The sequence below is a fragment of the Neophocaena asiaeorientalis genome, unplaced genomic scaffold (genome assembly GCF_003031525.2).
Source record: "Neophocaena asiaeorientalis asiaeorientalis breed wild unplaced genomic scaffold, Neophocaena_asiaeorientalis_V1.1 scaffold432, whole genome shotgun sequence".
Lineage (NCBI taxonomy): Eukaryota > Metazoa > Chordata > Mammalia > Artiodactyla > Phocoenidae > Neophocaena > Neophocaena asiaeorientalis.
The window spans coordinates 699,518-717,667 of record NW_020174549.1 but is presented as its reverse complement, the minus strand read 5'-3'; the positions used below and the strand labels follow the sequence as shown (position 1 = coordinate 717,667).

The window sequence follows — 18,150 nt, the reverse complement described above, 5'->3', positions numbered from 1 at the left end:
ACATAAAAGAAATCCCCTTGCCATTTCCTGTGTCATGAATCTCTTCAGTTCTTCAGTTACTTCTTCTTCCTCTTGTCTCTCTTCACCCTTTCTCTGGGCCTCCAATTCCTGGCGCTTCTGAGCAGTACCAGCTATATCACCGCGGCTTTTATGCTTGCTTCTGGTCATCCTGGGCTTGAAATAAAGATACCGTACTACTGTCCTCTATACAGTTCTGTAAAGTACACAAAAGCACAACCACTTGTAGAGGATGCACGCACGTGACAACGTACGCCAGACACGTGAACTAACTTACGTGATTGGACATGCGAATGCACGCTCTCATCCTTGAAAGCTCACAACTTGAAGGTTCATATGTAGGGGACTTACTGTATCTCTGCACTCAGCCCTTCAGGCTATCAATGAAATGCCCTTTCATTCATGATGTTTTGTCATCACAGTAAAGTAAGTGGCTTTTATCACAAATTTCCTGTTTTCAGCCCAGAAGGAGATTAATTGTTTACTCTTTTCTGTGTGAGAACTCTCCTTAAGCTCAACTTATTCCTCTGTTTGCTCTTCTCTGAGATTAATAATTCTAGGTTCTCTAATCTGTTGGCTAACCTTTTATTTTATTTATTTATTTATTTATTTATTTATTTAATTTTTTGGCGGTATGTGGGCCTCTCACTGTTCTGGCCTCTCCCGTTGCAGAGCACAGGCTCCGGACGCACAGGCTCAGCGGCCATGGCTCACGGGCCCAGCCGCTCCGCGGCATATGGGATCTTCCCGGACCGGGGAACGAACCCATGTCCCCTGCATCGGCAGGCGGACTCCCAACCACTGCGCCACCAGGGAAGCCCTCTTGGCCAATCTTTTAAAACCACCAGGTTTCTCACCCACCCCAGGAACAACAGAACAAAGTGCTCGCCCAGCTTGGAGAAGGCGGGCCCACAGCAGGGGCAGGAAGGCCATCGCCTGCTTGTTCTGTACCACGCTGCCCCTTTTCAGTCCCAGCATCATTCTTGCCATTCTAAATGTGCCACTACCATGCAGTTGATTCCATCAACACGTGACTTCTAGACTGCTTTCTGCTCTGCCTGCTCAAGGCCTTCCCCACCTTAAAAACTGTCTGCCTTTTCTCTCGAATGTGAAAGCCTGGACTTCATCAGGCTGGTTCTTCGCCACATTTTTGAGTTTAAATAACCTTAACTTCCAGCCATATTTTCCAAGGTGCTGTTTCCCATCCCCCAAACTGCTGTCTACGGCAGACCTGCTCTCCTTTCCATCGGCTTCATTACTGATTTAAACCAAATCAGACCCAAGGCAAGAAATGGGTCGTGTCTAGGCTGGAGTTCTTTCACCCTGAGTATGTGAGATGAGAGGACATACTCATTACTACCCCTAGGTGTCAACAGTATCCATTCTCTACTAGAAGCAAGTGACAAAGGAAATTATGGAGGCTACCATCTGAGAAAACTTTGAAGAGTCAGGAAAAAGCAATGAAGCAGGACTTGTCCTACAACATATTAAATATATTATAAATTTACAATAACTGAAATAGAATAACTGAAAAAGCACAGGATAGGCAAAGCAATGGAAGAAGCTAGACAATCGAGAAAGAGACCCAAATAAATAAATGAGAATATAGTGTGTGGCCTGGACAGTCATTCCAAAGGTGATGGGGAAACTGGCTTATCATCTGGGGGAAAAAAATTCTCATGTAAATTTAACCTTATACACTCATCTAAACAAATTCCATATGGGTCTAACCTTCAATGTGAAAAGCAAAACCATTAAGAAGCATTTGAAAATAGTAGAGAATAAAAATTATTGATCTGATTTTCAGGGTGGGGAAGGCTTTTCTTGGCATGACCAGAGGCAGAAACTATAAAAGAATCAATAGAATTGATTACATGAAAACTTAAAATGTCTAAATGTCAAAAAGAATATTGACAAAAAAATTAAAGAGTAAATAACCTGGGGGTGTAATATGTATAACAAAAGATTAAAACCATTAATGTAGGCAAACTATTAAAATCAATGAGAGGAAGGAGGTAACAGAAGTGCAAATGTGTTAAAAGTCCTCTAAAACCCATTAAAATGAACCAAAAAAAAAAGTAAAAGAAAATTTTATCTGCACCAAATCTAAACAAAGGTCGCAACCTTATGCTATAAACTTCAAGTAAATGCAAGGAACTAATACATATAAATAAATATATAAAAATAAAGACACCCAATGGTTAGTAGCTAGCGTTGCTATAGGAACATAACACATCCAGCCCATTTTCCTCTGTGGTGTACCATCTTGTCTCAGTGGGGCCTCAGCAGGGATGCAGATGCTTTCAGTGAGAAGAGTGGGGAGATATCCATCCCCATATAGCCATTTCCTTGAAAGGCTAGGTTTTGACTTGAAGCTGGAAAGTAGTTGGGAGATTTCTGGAGATGAGAGGAACAGGTGGCCCATGGAGGTATGGAAGGACACGTGTGCCTCCCTCCTGGCCTGACCTAACATTAGGTCCTCAGATGTCAAAGAACCTGTGTCCGTGAAAGACTTCGAGAGAGCCTGGATGAAGAAAAACAGTTGGGATGAAGGCCAGCTCCTCTCCTAACCTCCGGGGCAGTTCCTACCCATTCGGAGCCAGGGGAAACAGCAGGAATAAGTGTGGTACTCTGGAAGCAGCCTGAGAAGACAAGGTCCTCACTGAGGACACAGGAGTGCACAGTCCTTGGATGGTTTGTGGAAGAGAAGCTCACAGCAGAAGAACGTCAAGACACCTGACCTGCACGGTCCTTCCTAAGGACACTTAACAGTAAGAGAGGAGGGGTCAGAGGAGGGGGCAGTGGTCCCCAGCCCTGTAGGGGGAATTAGAGCTATCCTGACTGGAGCTCTCTGTTAGAGGGATAGCCTGAGAACGCTTGGGACATACCTGTGCTTTCAGTGGCTTTCCTGAACATCTGAAAAAGTACATTGTTTTTCTTATTAGGAATGCAGGCAGAGATGGGGAAATTCCCGTGTACATTGCCAGCCTCGGAATTGAAGGTGGACTTGGGAAGGAATGATTTCCTTTACATATTCGTTTCCCTTTTCTCTTCCAGCATTCTCGGTTCCATAATAAACATTCAACCTCAAATGATCACCACATTGTGTGGAATAAATGGTTTATCTTTACATTCCTGCAGGCACTTGCTTTCTCTCTCTCTCTCTTTCTCTCCCTGCCCCCACTTCCCCCTCTCTGGTTCTCTCCCTCTCTCTATGAGAAGGAAATTTTGCCTACAAGCTTTTTGACTTGGCTAGAAAATAGCATAACCAGTGTGGGGCAGCTCTTCTGGCCCTTTGGGTCTACATCAAGGATGAAAGTTTGTTCTTACATAAGGGAGTATAAATGGTGGCACTGTTCTGATGAATTCCCATCAATGGGCTGCCTGCAGAAACACGTGGGCCATGAGTCAGAAGCACTGTGATAGCCTCTCCATCTCACCACCTTTCTCACCAGCACCCTCTTCCATTGCCACTACAACACTTGCCTCTGTCCTTCAACATTCCAAAAGCTTTCACTCTCCTCTGAGGTCAGCAATATATTTAAAGCGCTCGTTTTCATCCTGTTCCCATCGGTAAGATTTAGTTTCATGTAAGACACTCAGAAGGGAAATTCCATTCACTTTTCTTCTGGGAAATCAGCTTCTGTGTATTCCACGTCCAAACCCCTTGCCTCACCTTTCTGGTAAAATTCAAAAGTTCATAATTTTGCTGAAACAAAGCCACATCTTAGGCAAACAGGCACACCTCTTCACATCAGTATGTGGTTCTCTTATTAAAGACAGGGCTTGGGGTTTGTTCTTATTTTATTTGTTTAGTTACTCTTTCATAAGATCTTAACAACTTGAATTTTCACACTTTTTAAAAATTGCTAACTCTTTAGAGTGAAAAAGATGCAGTCGTGGTTTCAATGAACTTAAACAGCTCAACAGTGTCCCCTGGTGGCCAGGAACACAGACACAGGATGCTTGAGCTACGGGGCAATATTTAGCGTACAAAACAAGGTAGAAGTGTGTCTCATCAAGATGAAACTCCCTCTCCCCAACTCAAAAAATAGGAAATCTAATGTGAATCAGCAATGCAAACCTTCAAAACATGAGAAGGACCAAAGAGTAGGAGATGGAATAGCTGTCCATTTTGATAAGTCACCATGGGAAAAAATGCCCAAATTGAACATCTCTTTCCAGCTCCAAAGTTGGTGAATTCTTCTCGGTCTAAAGCTTTTATTAACTAACCAGGCATTTCTTCAATGCCAATACCACCCGCTGGCCCTTTGGGGGTTAGCCCTCGTATGCATTCATTACCAAAATATTCTTTTGTTGTGTTATCAGTGTCCTTACGTGTGCTCACACTGTCCTTGTGTGTTGGGGATTCAATGTAGAACACACAGACAAAAATCTCTGTCTTCAAAGACTGCTTATTTTAGTAGGGGAAAAGAAAATAAACAAGTAAATTTTTAAAAATACAAGTCCTGAAAATGAGTTCTATGAAGAAATTCAAGCAGAGGAAGAGAATAGAGTGATGGGGTGGCAATAGCAGATGATTTTTGAAAGGATGGGCAGGGAGAGGCTCTCTAGGTAATGGCACTTGAGCAGAAGCCTGAGTGATTATAAAGAAGCCATGTGGAGAGAGTGTCCCACGAAGATTACGCAGCAAATGGAAAGACGTGGATGCAAGAACAAGTTTGACCCGTTTGAGAGATAGCAAGGAAGGATGCTGCTGCTTTTAGTGAGAAAGGGAGAGGGCAGAGGGAGATGAGGTCAATGAGGTAGGCAGGGGCCAGACTCCATGTTCCATGGTAAGGAACGTGGATTCCATTAGAACACTAATGCAAACTCATAGGACCGTTTTGAGCTGGGGATGATATGTATCTTATATGATTTTAAATTAATTTTTATTGGAGTATAGTTGATTTACAATGTTGTGTTAGTTTCAGTTGTACAGCAAAGTGAATCAGTTATTCATATATATACATCCACTCTTTTTTAGATTCTTTTCCCATATAGGTCATTAGAGTATTGAGTAGAGGTCCCTGTGCTATACAGTAGGTCCTTATTAGTTATCTATTTTATATATAGTAGTGTGTATATGTCAATCCCAATCTCCCAATTTATCCCTCCCTTCCTTTCCCCCTGGTAACCATGAGTTTGTTTTTTACATCTGTGACTCTGGTTTGTTAATAAGTGCATTTGTACCATTTTTTTAGATTCCTCATATAAGCAATATCATGATATTTGTCTTTCTCCGTCTGACTTACTTCATTCAATATGACACTTTTTTTTTTTTTTTCTCTCCCGCTGCGGAGCACAGGCTCCGGATGCGCAAGCTTAGCGGCCATGGCTTACGGGCCCAGCCGCTCCATGGTATGTGGGATCTTCCCGGACAGGGGCACGAACCCATGTCCCCTGCATCGGCAGGCAGACTCTCAACCACTGCGCCACCAGGGAAGCCCAATATGACACTCTGAGTGATGTTTTTAAAGTTATGGTGAAGATTAAGACTTAGGGCAGCAGGTGATAGGCAACTGTGAACACAGGGAGAAGAGTTAGAATGCTACTGCAGGAGTCCAAGCAAGAAGTTGCTGGCTTGGATTAGGTTGCTAGTGGTAAAGGCAAAAGTGGGGAGAAGTGGCTGGATTCAGAACGTTTATTTCAGAAGCAAGCCAGCTTGTTGATGGACTAGAAATGGTGGCAGAGATAGAATCAATTATGATTCCTTTTTGGCCTGAGCAGTTGGTGAATAGGAATGCCAATAACTGAGATAGAGACGCCTGGATGGAAATGGATTTGGGGGTGAGGGAAGAGGTGAGAAATCAAAAGTTCTACTGGGTTTGCCTATTAGATGTTCAATAGGATATGTTTAGGAGACAGGTGGATACATATTTGGGAATGCTCAGCACACAGGTAATGTTTATAGCCGTGAGACTGGTAGAGATCGCCTAGGCAGAAAGAGTAAATAATGAAGAAAAAGGAATAGAAGAAGGCGAGGCAAGGGGCATCAATTAAAGTATTCGGTTGGCCAAAAAGTTCATCTGGGTTCTTTGGAAGCTCTTATGGAAAAACCCGAACGATATTTTTGGCCAACCCAATAGATGGACCTAGTGAAAAAAAAAAAACTGAGAAGGAACAGCCAGCAAGGTAGAAGGATCCAAAGCCAAGAGAAAAGGTGTTTCAAGGATGGAATGCCAAATGCTGTAGAGAAAATCCTATAAGAAAAAAATTGGGCAGTGGGTTTTGCAAGATGGAGACACTTCCAGTAAAGCATTGAGGACAAATGCCTCTGGACTGGAACCAGTTAAAGAAAGAAGAGGAGGTAAGGATGTGGAGCCTACACAACATTCTTTCAAGGAGTTTTACTGTAAAGAGGGGCTGAGAGAAGGCAGAGTAGCTGGAGGGAATATGGGGTCAAAAGAAGTGTGTTTATCTTTTCTATGTTTTCGTTTAAAAATGAGATATTACAACATGCTTGTGCAGTGTTGGGACTAATTCTTTACTGGAGGGAATTGAGGATGAGGCAAGAAGGGATGACGGGGTTGAGGGAGGATTCACCTTAGGAGTGGGGACAAGAGAGAAGATAAAATATAGGTTCTGCATGAAGGCAACAATGGGAGATTTGGGAGTGGAAAGTCCTCACCTGATTACTTTAAAAAATTTATTTATTTATATACAAAACGTTGTTATTAGTTATCTATTTTCTACGTATTAGTGTATATATGTCAATCTCAGTCTCCCAATTCATCCCACCACCACCCTCTCACCTAATTACTTCTAATTCCTCAGTGAGATAAGAAACAAGAAGCTAAGAGTCTGAATATTAGCTCAGAGTGTGTGTGTTGGAGGATGGAGTGAGCATCACAGATTTGAGGAGACATAAGAAAATGAGTGGAAAGTGAATTTTCTAGGGGACTAGAGTGGGACTGCCAGTCATTTTTCCCTGAGAGTAACCTACTCTTAAGGTACTTGTAACAGAATGACAAATATGTTACTGAGAAAGAAAGAGTAATAGGAAAATTTCTTTTTAAATATGAAATATTTTAAATATTTCAAATATCCAGAAGGAATTTAACCAGCACTCATGTACACACTACCCAGATTTCTTCAATGTTCCTATTTTGTTTCAGGTACCTTTTTAAGAAATAAAACATTGCAGTTCAGGCTGCAGTCCCCTTAGTTCCCCTCTCCAATTTCACGTCCTTCTTCCGCTTTCTCTTAAACTTCATTATATAAAGATAGAAAGCAATAGTGTGCCTCTTTATTTGAGCCTATACAGCTCTGCAGTGACTTTGTTCATCCAAATGCTGTTATTCAAGATTTACCTGTTATCTGCGTTGTCAGGGAGATGACCACAGGAAGTTCAGAAGACAAAGCCTGGATGCTGACACTGTAGTTGGTACCTGGCCTCAGGTCCAAACACGTCTCAGGAGCCTGGCTGCTGGCAGTGATATTAAAGACCATTTCCTGGGCAAATTCCTTCTGATACCATCTTTGGCCCCAAATGTGGAACTAAAACATAGAAAAGTTCACCAGGTGAATTGCTAGCTTGAAAGGCTCTGATACCTACCTTTTTTTTTTTTTGCGGTACGCGGGCCTCTCACTGTTGTGGCCTCTCCCGCTGCGGAGCACAGGCTCCGGATGCGCAAGCTTAGCGGCCATGGCTTACGGGCCCAGCCGCTCCATGGTATGTGGGATCTTCCCGGACAGGGGCACGAACCCATGTCCCCTGCATCGGCAGGCAGACTCTCAACCACTGCGCCACCAGGGAAGCCCAATATGACACTCTGAGTGATGTTTTTAAAGTTATGGTGAAGATTAAGACTTAGGGCAGCAGGTGATAGGCAACTGTGAACACAGGGAGAAGAGTTAGAATGCTACTGCAGGAGTCCAAGCAAGAAGTTGCTGGCTTGGATTAGGTTGCTAGTGGTAAAGGCAAAAGTGGGGAGAAGTGGCTGGATTCAGAACGTTTATTTCAGAAGCAAGCCAGCTTGTTGATGGACTAGAAATGGTGGCAGAGATAGAATCAATTATGATTCCTTTTTGGCCTGAGCAGTTGGTGAATAGGAATGCCAATAACTGAGATAGAGACGCCTGGATGGAAATGGATTTGGGGGTGAGGGAAGAGGTGAGAAATCAAAAGTTCTACTGGGTTTGCCTATTAGATGTTCAATAGGATATGTTTAGGAGACAGGTGGATACATATTTGGGAATGCTCAGCACACAGGTAATGTTTATAGCCGTGAGACTGGTAGAGATCGCCTAGGCAGAAAGAGTAAATAATGAAGAAAAAGGAATAGAAGAAGGCGAGGCAAGGGGCATCAATTAAAGTATTCGGTTGGCCAAAAAGTTCATCTGGGTTCTTTGGAAGCTCTTATGGAAAAACCCGAACGATATTTTTGGCCAACCCAATAGATGGACCTAGTGAAAAAAAAAAAACTGAGAAGGAACAGCCAGCAAGGTAGAAGGATCCAAAGCCAAGAGAAAAGGTGTTTCAAGGATGGAATGCCAAATGCTGTAGAGAAAATCCTATAAGAAAAAAATTGGGCAGTGGGTTTTGCAAGATGGAGACACTTCCAGTAAAGCATTGAGGACAAATGCCTCTGGACTGGAACCAGTTAAAGAAAGAAGAGGAGGTAAGGATGTGGAGCCTACACAACATTCTTTCAAGGAGTTTTACTGTAAAGAGGGGCTGAGAGAAGGCAGAGTAGCTGGAGGGAATATGGGGTCAAAAGAAGTGTGTTTATCTTTTCTATGTTTTCGTTTAAAAATGAGATATTACAACATGCTTGTGCAGTGTTGGGACTAATTCTTTACTGGAGGGAATTGAGGATGAGGCAAGAAGGGATGACGGGGTTGAGGGAGGATTCACCTTAGGAGTGGGGACAAGAGAGAAGATAAAATATAGGTTCTGCATGAAGGCAACAATGGGAGATTTGGGAGTGGAAAGTCCTCACCTGATTACTTTAAAAAATTTATTTATTTATATACAAAACGTTGTTATTAGTTATCTATTTTCTACGTATTAGTGTATATATGTCAATCTCAGTCTCCCAATTCATCCCACCACCACCCTCTCACCTAATTACTTCTAATTCCTCAGTGAGATAAGAAACAAGAAGCTAAGAGTCTGAATATTAGCTCAGAGTGTGTGTGTTGGAGGATGGAGTGAGCATCACAGATTTGAGGAGACATAAGAAAATGAGTGGAAAGTGAATTTTCTAGGGGACTAGAGTGGGACTGCCAGTCATTTTTCCCTGAGAGTAACCTACTCTTAAGGTACTTGTAACAGAATGACAAATATGTTACTGAGAAAGAAAGAGTAATAGGAAAATTTCTTTTTAAATATGAAATATTTTAAATATTTCAAATATCCAGAAGGAATTTAACCAGCACTCATGTACACACTACCCAGATTTCTTCAATGTTCCTATTTTGTTTCAGGTACCTTTTTAAGAAATAAAACATTGCAGTTCAGGCTGCAGTCCCCTTAGTTCCCCTCTCCAATTTCACGTCCTTCTTCCGCTTTCTCTTAAACTTCATTATATAAAGATAGAAAGCAATAGTGTGCCTCTTTATTTGAGCCTATACAGCTCTGCAGTGACTTTGTTCATCCAAATGCTGTTATTCAAGATTTACCTGTTATCTGCGTTGTCAGGGAGATGACCACAGGAAGTTCAGAAGACAAAGCCTGGATGCTGACACTGTAGTTGGTACCTGGCCTCAGGTCCAAACACGTCTCAGGAGCCTGGCTGCTGGCAGTGATATTAAAGACCATTTCCTGGGCAAATTCCTTCTGATACCATCTTTGGCCCCAAATGTGGAACTAAAACATAGAAAAGTTCACCAGGTGAATTGCTAGCTTGAAAGGCTCTGAATGCCTGGATACCTACCCTTTCTCTCACACTCTCTTACTCTTGATTCTAAAGTGCCTTCAGAAAGTGAAATACGGCAGAAAGCAAATATTAGAGTTGTAATACCATAAATACTGTAATTACAGTATTATCAGTATCATAAACATATTTTTAAATCAAAATGCACAAAAACTCGAGGCCCCAACACCAACAACTTTCTCTTTCTTGTTCTCACACATATAACGGCACATGCCCAATGTCAAAGTCTGTTGGCAAAACCACAGGAGCAAAACCAAAGAACAATTTCCTAGAAAGAAAATTAAGAATCTGAACTAAGGCTTCTCCCAGGGCAGAACATGCATTAGGATAGGGGTCCCCAATCCCTGGACTGCAGACCAGTACCAGTCCACGGCCTGTTAGGAACCAGGCCACACAGTATGGGGGAGCGGTGGACTGAGCGAAGCTTTGTCTGCTGCTCCCCATTGCTCACATTACCGCCTGACCCATCACCCCACTCCCTGGCGGTAGAAAAAATGTCTTCCACGAAACCGATCCCTGGTGCCGAAAAGATTGGGGACTGCTGCATTAGGGTAATCCTAGTCGGTTTGGTAAAACCTGGGAAGAGTTTTTCTCCTCTGCCCGCCCCCTTCTGACATTCCCTACACTTTACTGTAACATCCCAGCACCTGGGCCAATAGATGCACTTTTCTTCCTACTTAATTGCTTCTAGTAGCAGCTCATCCCATGGCCTTTACCTTTCTTACTCACAACCACATCTAGCTTTAGAAGTTCCCCTTGACTCTCCAGGCAACACATTCAGACCCTGATCAGAGGCACTGGTGTGGAGAGACACACACTTGCAAAAGCCACTGGCTTCCTTCCATGACACTGCCTGAACATCAGCTCTGCATCGGGCTATGTTGCACAAAGAACCTCTCATGATTTTCTCATCAATCCCCGAGGTCTCTGTCTTCAAATATGCAGCAGAAGTTCCCACTTTCTTGTTTCTTACTGCAATTGTCACTATAAATCTTCCACTGATAACGGCAGCTATATAAGTAGTTTTTTGGGTTTGTTGACATTTTTTGAACCTCCCACACAAGACAAACACCTATAAACAGAGTAACTTTCAGTAACTTACTAAATACATCTCCTCTATATCAGCTGTCTTCATACTTCTCCATCTCAAGCAGGTTTCATTAAATATTGAAATGTTACTGATGGTCTGTTTTACTGCAAGGGGAAAAGAATGAGAAATCAACTTACACCTTATACCAAAATACTACCTTTTAATTGAACAATATTCCAAGGATAAGCATTTACAGCGGATGACTTCAGCAGTATTTTAATTTAGAAATAAGTGGTAGCAGTCCAAGAAACACCATTTTTATATTTATGTAAACACAGTCCTGATGAAAGATTTAAGATCAAAAGATACCCAGTCTGAGAATCCTTCTTAAAAAATTAGTTAAGTCGATCCACTGCAAATTCCCTTGGTTTACTAAGCTAAAACAGCGACTCATTGTCCTGGCCTTGGACAACCTCATTTAGACAAACAAGCATCAGTTTGAAATTCTGAGCTGAGAGTAACATTTCCGCAGAGAACTGAGAATTACTCCTTGAGGAAATGAAAAAGGCTACCTCAAGCAGTCAGGCTTTTCATGATGAAAAGGGGGGAGTGGTCGCTCTTGGTTCGGGCTTCCTCATCTCTTATGATCAAAGAAGCATTCAGTGGTCTCTGCTCAATTTCATGGTAATGAATCCAAAAGATAGTTCAGTACTGGTACCATATAATACAGAGGCACATCCCCCAAGCTTTTTAAAATAAAGACTAGTTATTCAAACAACACTGTAATTCAACTATACTTCAATAAAAAATAAATTTTTAAAAAGACTGGTTATTCAAAACTCTGGTATCAAAGGTAATTTCCTTTAACGATGATCCCTGTCCTTAAACTGAAAATAATACATCAGACTTGCTAAGAAGTTTCATAGGAACACTGTGATGATTAATAAGTGATAAAGAACTCCCAAAGCATGTGAAAAAAAAAGAAAATCTCATGGGAGCCAAACCTTTATTGTGTAAGCCCCTGGACCAACAGGTTCCTATGAATGAAGCCTAGTTGATAGATGTGACCCCTCTTTATGGATGGGGCAGCTTTGCCCAGAGAAAACCTGTTCCACAGGTCACAAGCTATTCTTCAAATGCTGTAAGACCGAGTAAGGAATAAAGTATGGATGATTCAGGATAAAGCAATCTTTAAGGAAGGTAAGGAAGATGGTTTTAGAGATAAGTAGTAGTGGCCCAAGGAAACTCACCTTTATGAAACTTTCAAAAAGCATATAACTTCAGTAGTATTTAAACAGTTCCAGACCATACAAAAAGGTAGAAAGTTTCCCAATTCACTCAGTATGACTGGATAATCCACAATGCCCAACGTGTACAAGGACGGCACAACCAATTACTAAACACACTATGCCAAATTCACTTATTAATATAAATACAAAAATAAAATATTAACAAATAGAAGTCAGCAGTACGTTCAAAGAACAATACACTATAAACAAGGGAGATTTACTCCAGGAATACAGAGATGATCATTACTAGGAAAGCTATTAATAGATTGAAAGAGAAAAACCATATGGTCACTTTTATAATCATAATGGTTAATACATCTAATGTACATTCCTGCCTAAAAATCTTAGCAAACTAGGATTTAATTTGATAAAAACTTCTTGATTTAAAAGAATGTTTATTAGAAACCACCACACTCAGTGGTAAAACAATTTCTAGTAAAGTTAAGAACAATCCAAGGATGCATGGTTTCACAGCTATTATTTAGCATTAGTCAGGAGATTCTAGACAATGCAGAACGACGCAAGGAGAAAAATGAGCTATAAATACCAGAAAGAAAGGGAACAAATTATGCAACTGACAGTAAATAAAAAAAAAAACTGAAAAACAAATATGCAATTGTTTGAAAACGACAGAAAAATAATAGGAGTTTGGCAAAATGCACCCAAAGACAAGAACATAGAAAAACTAATCGTTTTCTACATATCTGTAAGCACAAGTATGGTGGGCTGAATAATGGTCCCTTCAAAGATGTTCACACCCTAGTCCCTGGAATCTGTAACCATGTTACCTTACATGGCATAAAGACTTTGCAAATGTGATTACAATAGGGAGATTATCCTGGATTATCCAGATGGGCCCAATGCAGTGACAAGGGTCTTTTAAAAAGGGAGACAAGAAGATCAGGGCCAGAGAGAACTGAAGGTTGAACTGATGAGCTTTAAAGATGGAGGACGGGGCCACAAGCCAAGGAATGTAGGCAGGGTCTAGAAACTGGAAAGAGCAAGGAAATAGATCCTCCCTTTGAGACCCCACAATGAACACAGGCCTGCTGACACAAATAAACTAAAACCACAAATAAAATATAATAGAAAAATTAAAAGATTTCTATTCACAAGAGAAGAAACCATGAACAAACTTCAGATACCTAGCAATAAATGTAACTAGAAATGTCCAAGACTTACAAGAAGATTTTTTTCCCCCAGAAGGACATAAAATAAAACAACAAAGAGAAAATGCCACATCCTTGAATGGAAAGATTGAAAAGTGAAAAGATATCAATTCTCCACCAATTAATCTGTAAGTGGAATGTAATTCCAATGGTGATTCCAATGGACTTCCTTGGAATGTGATAAGTTTACACATTATTCAGTGAATAGAAAGTTCTCACCATGTGCCAGGCATGCTTTGGGGCTAAGGATAAAGTGGTGAGGAAACAAAGTCCCTGCACCTAATGGAATTCATTCTAGTGAGAAAGGCAGAAAATAAACAAGTGAAAAAATAAATTTTAAAAATATAGGGCTTCCCTGGTGGCACAGTGGTTAAGAATCCGCCTGCAAATGCAGGGGACATGGGTTAGATCCCTGGTCCGGGAAGATCCAACATATGCTGTGGAGCAACTAAGCCCGTGCACCACAACTACTGAGCCTGTGCTCTAGAGCCCACGAGCCACTACTACTGAAGCCCACGTGCCACAACAACTGAAACCCGTGCACCGCAACAAGAGGAGACAGCGCAATGAGAAGCCCGTGCACTGAAACAAAGAGTAGCCCTGCTCGCCGCAACTAGAGAAAGCCCACGCACAGCAATGAAGACACAACACGACCAAAAATAAACAAACAAAATAAATAAATTTATTTTTTTAAAGTATATATATATATATAATTTTGTGTACTGGTAAAGACTGAAAAGCATCATACAAGAATAGAAAGGATGGTTATGGAAGGTCCTCTGTGGAGGTAATATGTGAGCAGAGACCTGAAGGATGAGTGAGTGAGCATCAAGAGTGGAGGAAGAGGGGTCAGACAGAGGGGGCTCCAATGTCAAAACCCCACATGCAGGAATCAGCTTGGCACGCTCAATGAACAAAAACACAATTACTACTAAATTTTGGGGGGAAGATTAATGAGAATAACAAGAAAAAATTAAAATAAAAATATTGAAACAGGACATAACCAGGTTTCAGTAACTATTATAAAATTATGACAGTATTTCTCAACCTTTTTTCATTATAGCCCTACATGGAGCCTTTTTAAACATTTTTTTCCCTAATCTCTCATACTTTATAAAATTTTAATACCACAGGTATGTATATGTTTCTTATTTACTATATGTTTGTCTATGATTCATATATATATATATATTTAGTGTTAATTTCCTGGGTTTTTTTTGTTTGTTTTGGCTGTGTTGGGTCTTCGTTGCTGTGCCCAGGCTTTCTCTAGTTGTGGCAATGGGGGGCTACTTTTCACTGCGGTGCACGGTCTTCTCATTGTGGTGGTGTCTCTTGTTGCGGAGCACGGGCTCTAGGCATGCAGGCTTCAGTAGTTGTGGCTCGCTGGCTCTAGAGCACAGGCTCAGTAGTTGTGGCGCACGGGCTTAGTTGCTCCACAGCACGTGGGATCTTCCTGGACCAGGGCTCGAACCCATGTCCCCTGCATTGGCAGGCGGATTCTTAACCACTGTGCCACCAGGGAAGCCCTATGATTCATATATTAAAAGAATAATATTGTTCCACCCCTCGAGAAGCAATTTTTGCCCATTTAGCTGATTTTGCCCCCCCACTCCCTGGGGTGAATTGAGAATGCTAAATTGCTAGTTTGTTGCTAGCAAAGGAATAAACAAAGAGGTCAATGGAGCAGAGCAGAACCCAGAAACCAATCTATCTATGCATCGGAATTTATATAAGATAGGGGTGGACTTTCAAATCAGTGGGAAATAAACTGAGTTGGGAAATAGTTATCCATAGAAATAAACTAATATTAGATCCCCACCTTGACATACAGGCAAAAATGATTGCAACTGTAATAAATTTTTAGTTAAAAAATATACTAGAAAAGAATATAGGAAAACAGCTCTATAATCTTGGTTAGGAAAGAAATAATAAGAAAACTAGGAAAAATTTTTTTTAATTTGACTAAATAAAATCTTAAATTTTCTTTAGGGCAAACGATTCAACAACCTAAGTTTGAAAGACAAGCAACAAAGTGTGAAAAAACAATTGTAACATATTTGAAAAAGTTGATGGCCCTGATATCTAAACAACAATTACCATGAAGAAAAATACCACCAACAACACATGAAAAGGAGCAATAAATAGAAAAAGTGATTCATAGGAAAACTGTAATAGGACAATCAATAAGCAAAGAGGTACAAATTAAACCAAAATAAAATATGTTTTTCACTTATTAGGCTCTCAAACATTAAAAAACTGGAATATCCTGCATTGGTGAAGGTGTTGGAAAACAGGTGTGTGTGTAAATTGATACAGTCTTTGTGGAGAGGAATTTATGAGGCTCTTTATCTTGGTAATTCCACTCTTAAGACTTAATTCTACAGAAATATCCTGCCCAATTATGCAAAGATACAGTACATTTCATCAAACCTAAGATACCATTCTTGTAAGATGCACTATTATTTTGTTTTATTAAGAAAGAAAAAATACTGCCAAGTAAACTCTGTCATGATTATTTTCTTGTCTCAGAATTATTTTATACTGGTTGAAAGAGTTTTTTCAAACCTATAGAAACATTAAAATTTTATAATATATAATAAAAGAAAAATCAAAAAATTGATTGAGACACTACTAAAATTTCTCCATATTCAGTATGTAACAATTCCCAATCACTTTTCAATTAAGAGATATCAGTGTATATTTCCACAACCTATGTTCTATCCTGAGTCTTGGTGAGGCAGTATTTGTTTTAAATGTTCTATTTTCTTTTTCTTGCAAGCCATTCTGATGTTGACACTTGTTTTTATACATTGCTGATCTATTTCCATGTTTTTCTACATACACAATAACTTTTTTTTTTTTTTTGGTGGTACGCGGGCCTCTCACTGTTGTGGCCTCTCCCTTTGGGGAGCACAGGCTCCAGACGCGCAGGCTCAGTAGCCATGGCTCACGGGCCTAACTGCTCCACGGCATGTGGGATCTTCCCGAACCAGGTCACGAACCCGTGTCCCCTGCATTGGCAGAAGGACTCTCAACCACTGCACCACCAGGGAAGCCCCACAATAACTTTTTGTTTCAATGTCAAATCATTGGAAAAGTTCTGAAAAAGTTTTAGTAAGCAAAATGTTAATATGTCACTAATGTCCAAAACTAAATAAAAGTAGCAACGCTGCAAGTAGCTATGACCAATTTGATACATACGTGAGTAATGACAATTATGTTCATGGCAGCCACCTGACTGTATAACACTTATAAAAATTCATAGGTATTAAAATGTGAAAAAATGTGCATCTGGGTATCAGCAAAACATAATATATGTAAGTATATTAAAAGTAATATTGTCTCTAACAACAAAAATTTGAAGGGGGAAAAAAAAAACCTAAATATCCTTCCATAGTGGACAAGTTAATAAATTTGTGAACCTCCACACAGTGGAATACTGTGCTTCCCTCAGAGAAGGAGATGGCATTATAGGAACTGATACAGAAGTATGTCCACAGAATACTGTAAAGCCAAAAATGTTTTAAATAAAATAAAAAAGCAAGATGAAAAATGGTACATATATGATTCTGTTTTTTTTAAAGGACACACACACACACATGCATACATACATGAACATGTAATGTTACAATTATGGTGGGTCTGCAATTCCTTCTGCTCACAGAAACATCCCACTGGTTAAGTTCAATTCCATCTTGGTAAGAGAGGGACTCTCACTCTAGGTCCCCTTCTCTCCATCCAAGGGTTCACAGTTTGAACCACAGGCAGGTTGAACCCATGCTGAGCTCACTGGAGAGAAAAGGATCCCCAGTAAGAAGACAGCTCATCCTGAGTCCTTTGCTACCCCACTCTCTGCTCCTTTGCTATGGAAAGTAAGTACATGCCCCTCATTCAAATATTCCTTCTTTGCTCCATTTTCAGTGGTCACTCTGCCTTCTCTCTCTCCTTTCCCCACCCACAGGGCTTCTAAGCTAGAAGCCTGAAGTTGAAAAACCAGACCTGCAAGAATGCCTCAGAGAAGAGAAAATTAGGCTCTTAGTTCATCAGATTTTTTTGAAACTTTGTTTCTGTTTCATTAATGTGGGCAAGCAACTCTGGGCAAAATCAGTCATTACTGTACTTCCTCAGGTCTCCCACAGTTCCCTGCAAATACCTCAAACTACATTTTATGCATTGTAATATTACGTATGTATTATTATGCATGTGTGTATCATGAGAGACTATGTCTCATTCATCTTTGTACTCCTAGTGTCCAGGACAGTGGCGGGCACAGCATTCCTGGTTGTTTAAATGTAAACAATCAGGGCCTTCCCTGGTGGCGCAGTGGTTGGGAGTCCGCCTGCCGATGCAGGGGACACGGGTTCATGCCCCGGTCTGGGAAGATCCTACATGCCGCGGAGCGGCTGGGCCCGTGAGCCATGGCCACTGGGCCTGCATGTCCGGAGCCTGTGCTACGTGGTGGGAGAGGCCACAGCAGTGAGAGGCCCGCATACCGCAAAAATAAATAAATAAAAAATAATAATAATAACTAAATGTAAACAATCAGCAATAAGGGGAAAGCTAAGCAAATGATATCATATTAACCAAATAGAATACAGGTACTCTGAATAAGGCATGGTTTCTGCCCTTAATATGTATTTAATCTAGGAGTTACACCCTATATTAATATAACAAAAATATGAGAGTATATAATAAATGTCATAAGGTAAACTTAAGTAACAGTTAACATTTGATAGATGCTTATTGTGTGTATCAGCCACTGT

General features: G+C 40.7%; 1 protein-coding gene across 5 annotated transcripts in view; it reads right to left on the bottom strand.

The window, feature by feature from the left end:
- The window catches only part of SUSD1 (sushi domain containing 1), a 126,548-nt gene that overhangs the window by 29,754 nt on the left and 78,644 nt on the right, over positions 1-18,150 (bottom strand). For all 5 annotated transcript variants that reach the window (XR_003004841.1, XR_003004842.1, XM_024757251.1 and 2 more), the window contains 2 exons: positions 11,002-11,093; positions 9,646-9,832 (listed from right to left, as the gene is read on the bottom strand). Coding sequence is in view for 3 of the 5 variants with exons in the window: in XM_024757251.1 (XP_024613019.1) it covers positions 9,646-9,832; positions 11,002-11,093 (279 nt within the window). In the remaining 2 variants the exon portion in view is untranslated. The remainder of the gene's footprint in view (positions 1-9,645; positions 9,833-11,001; positions 11,094-18,150) is intronic.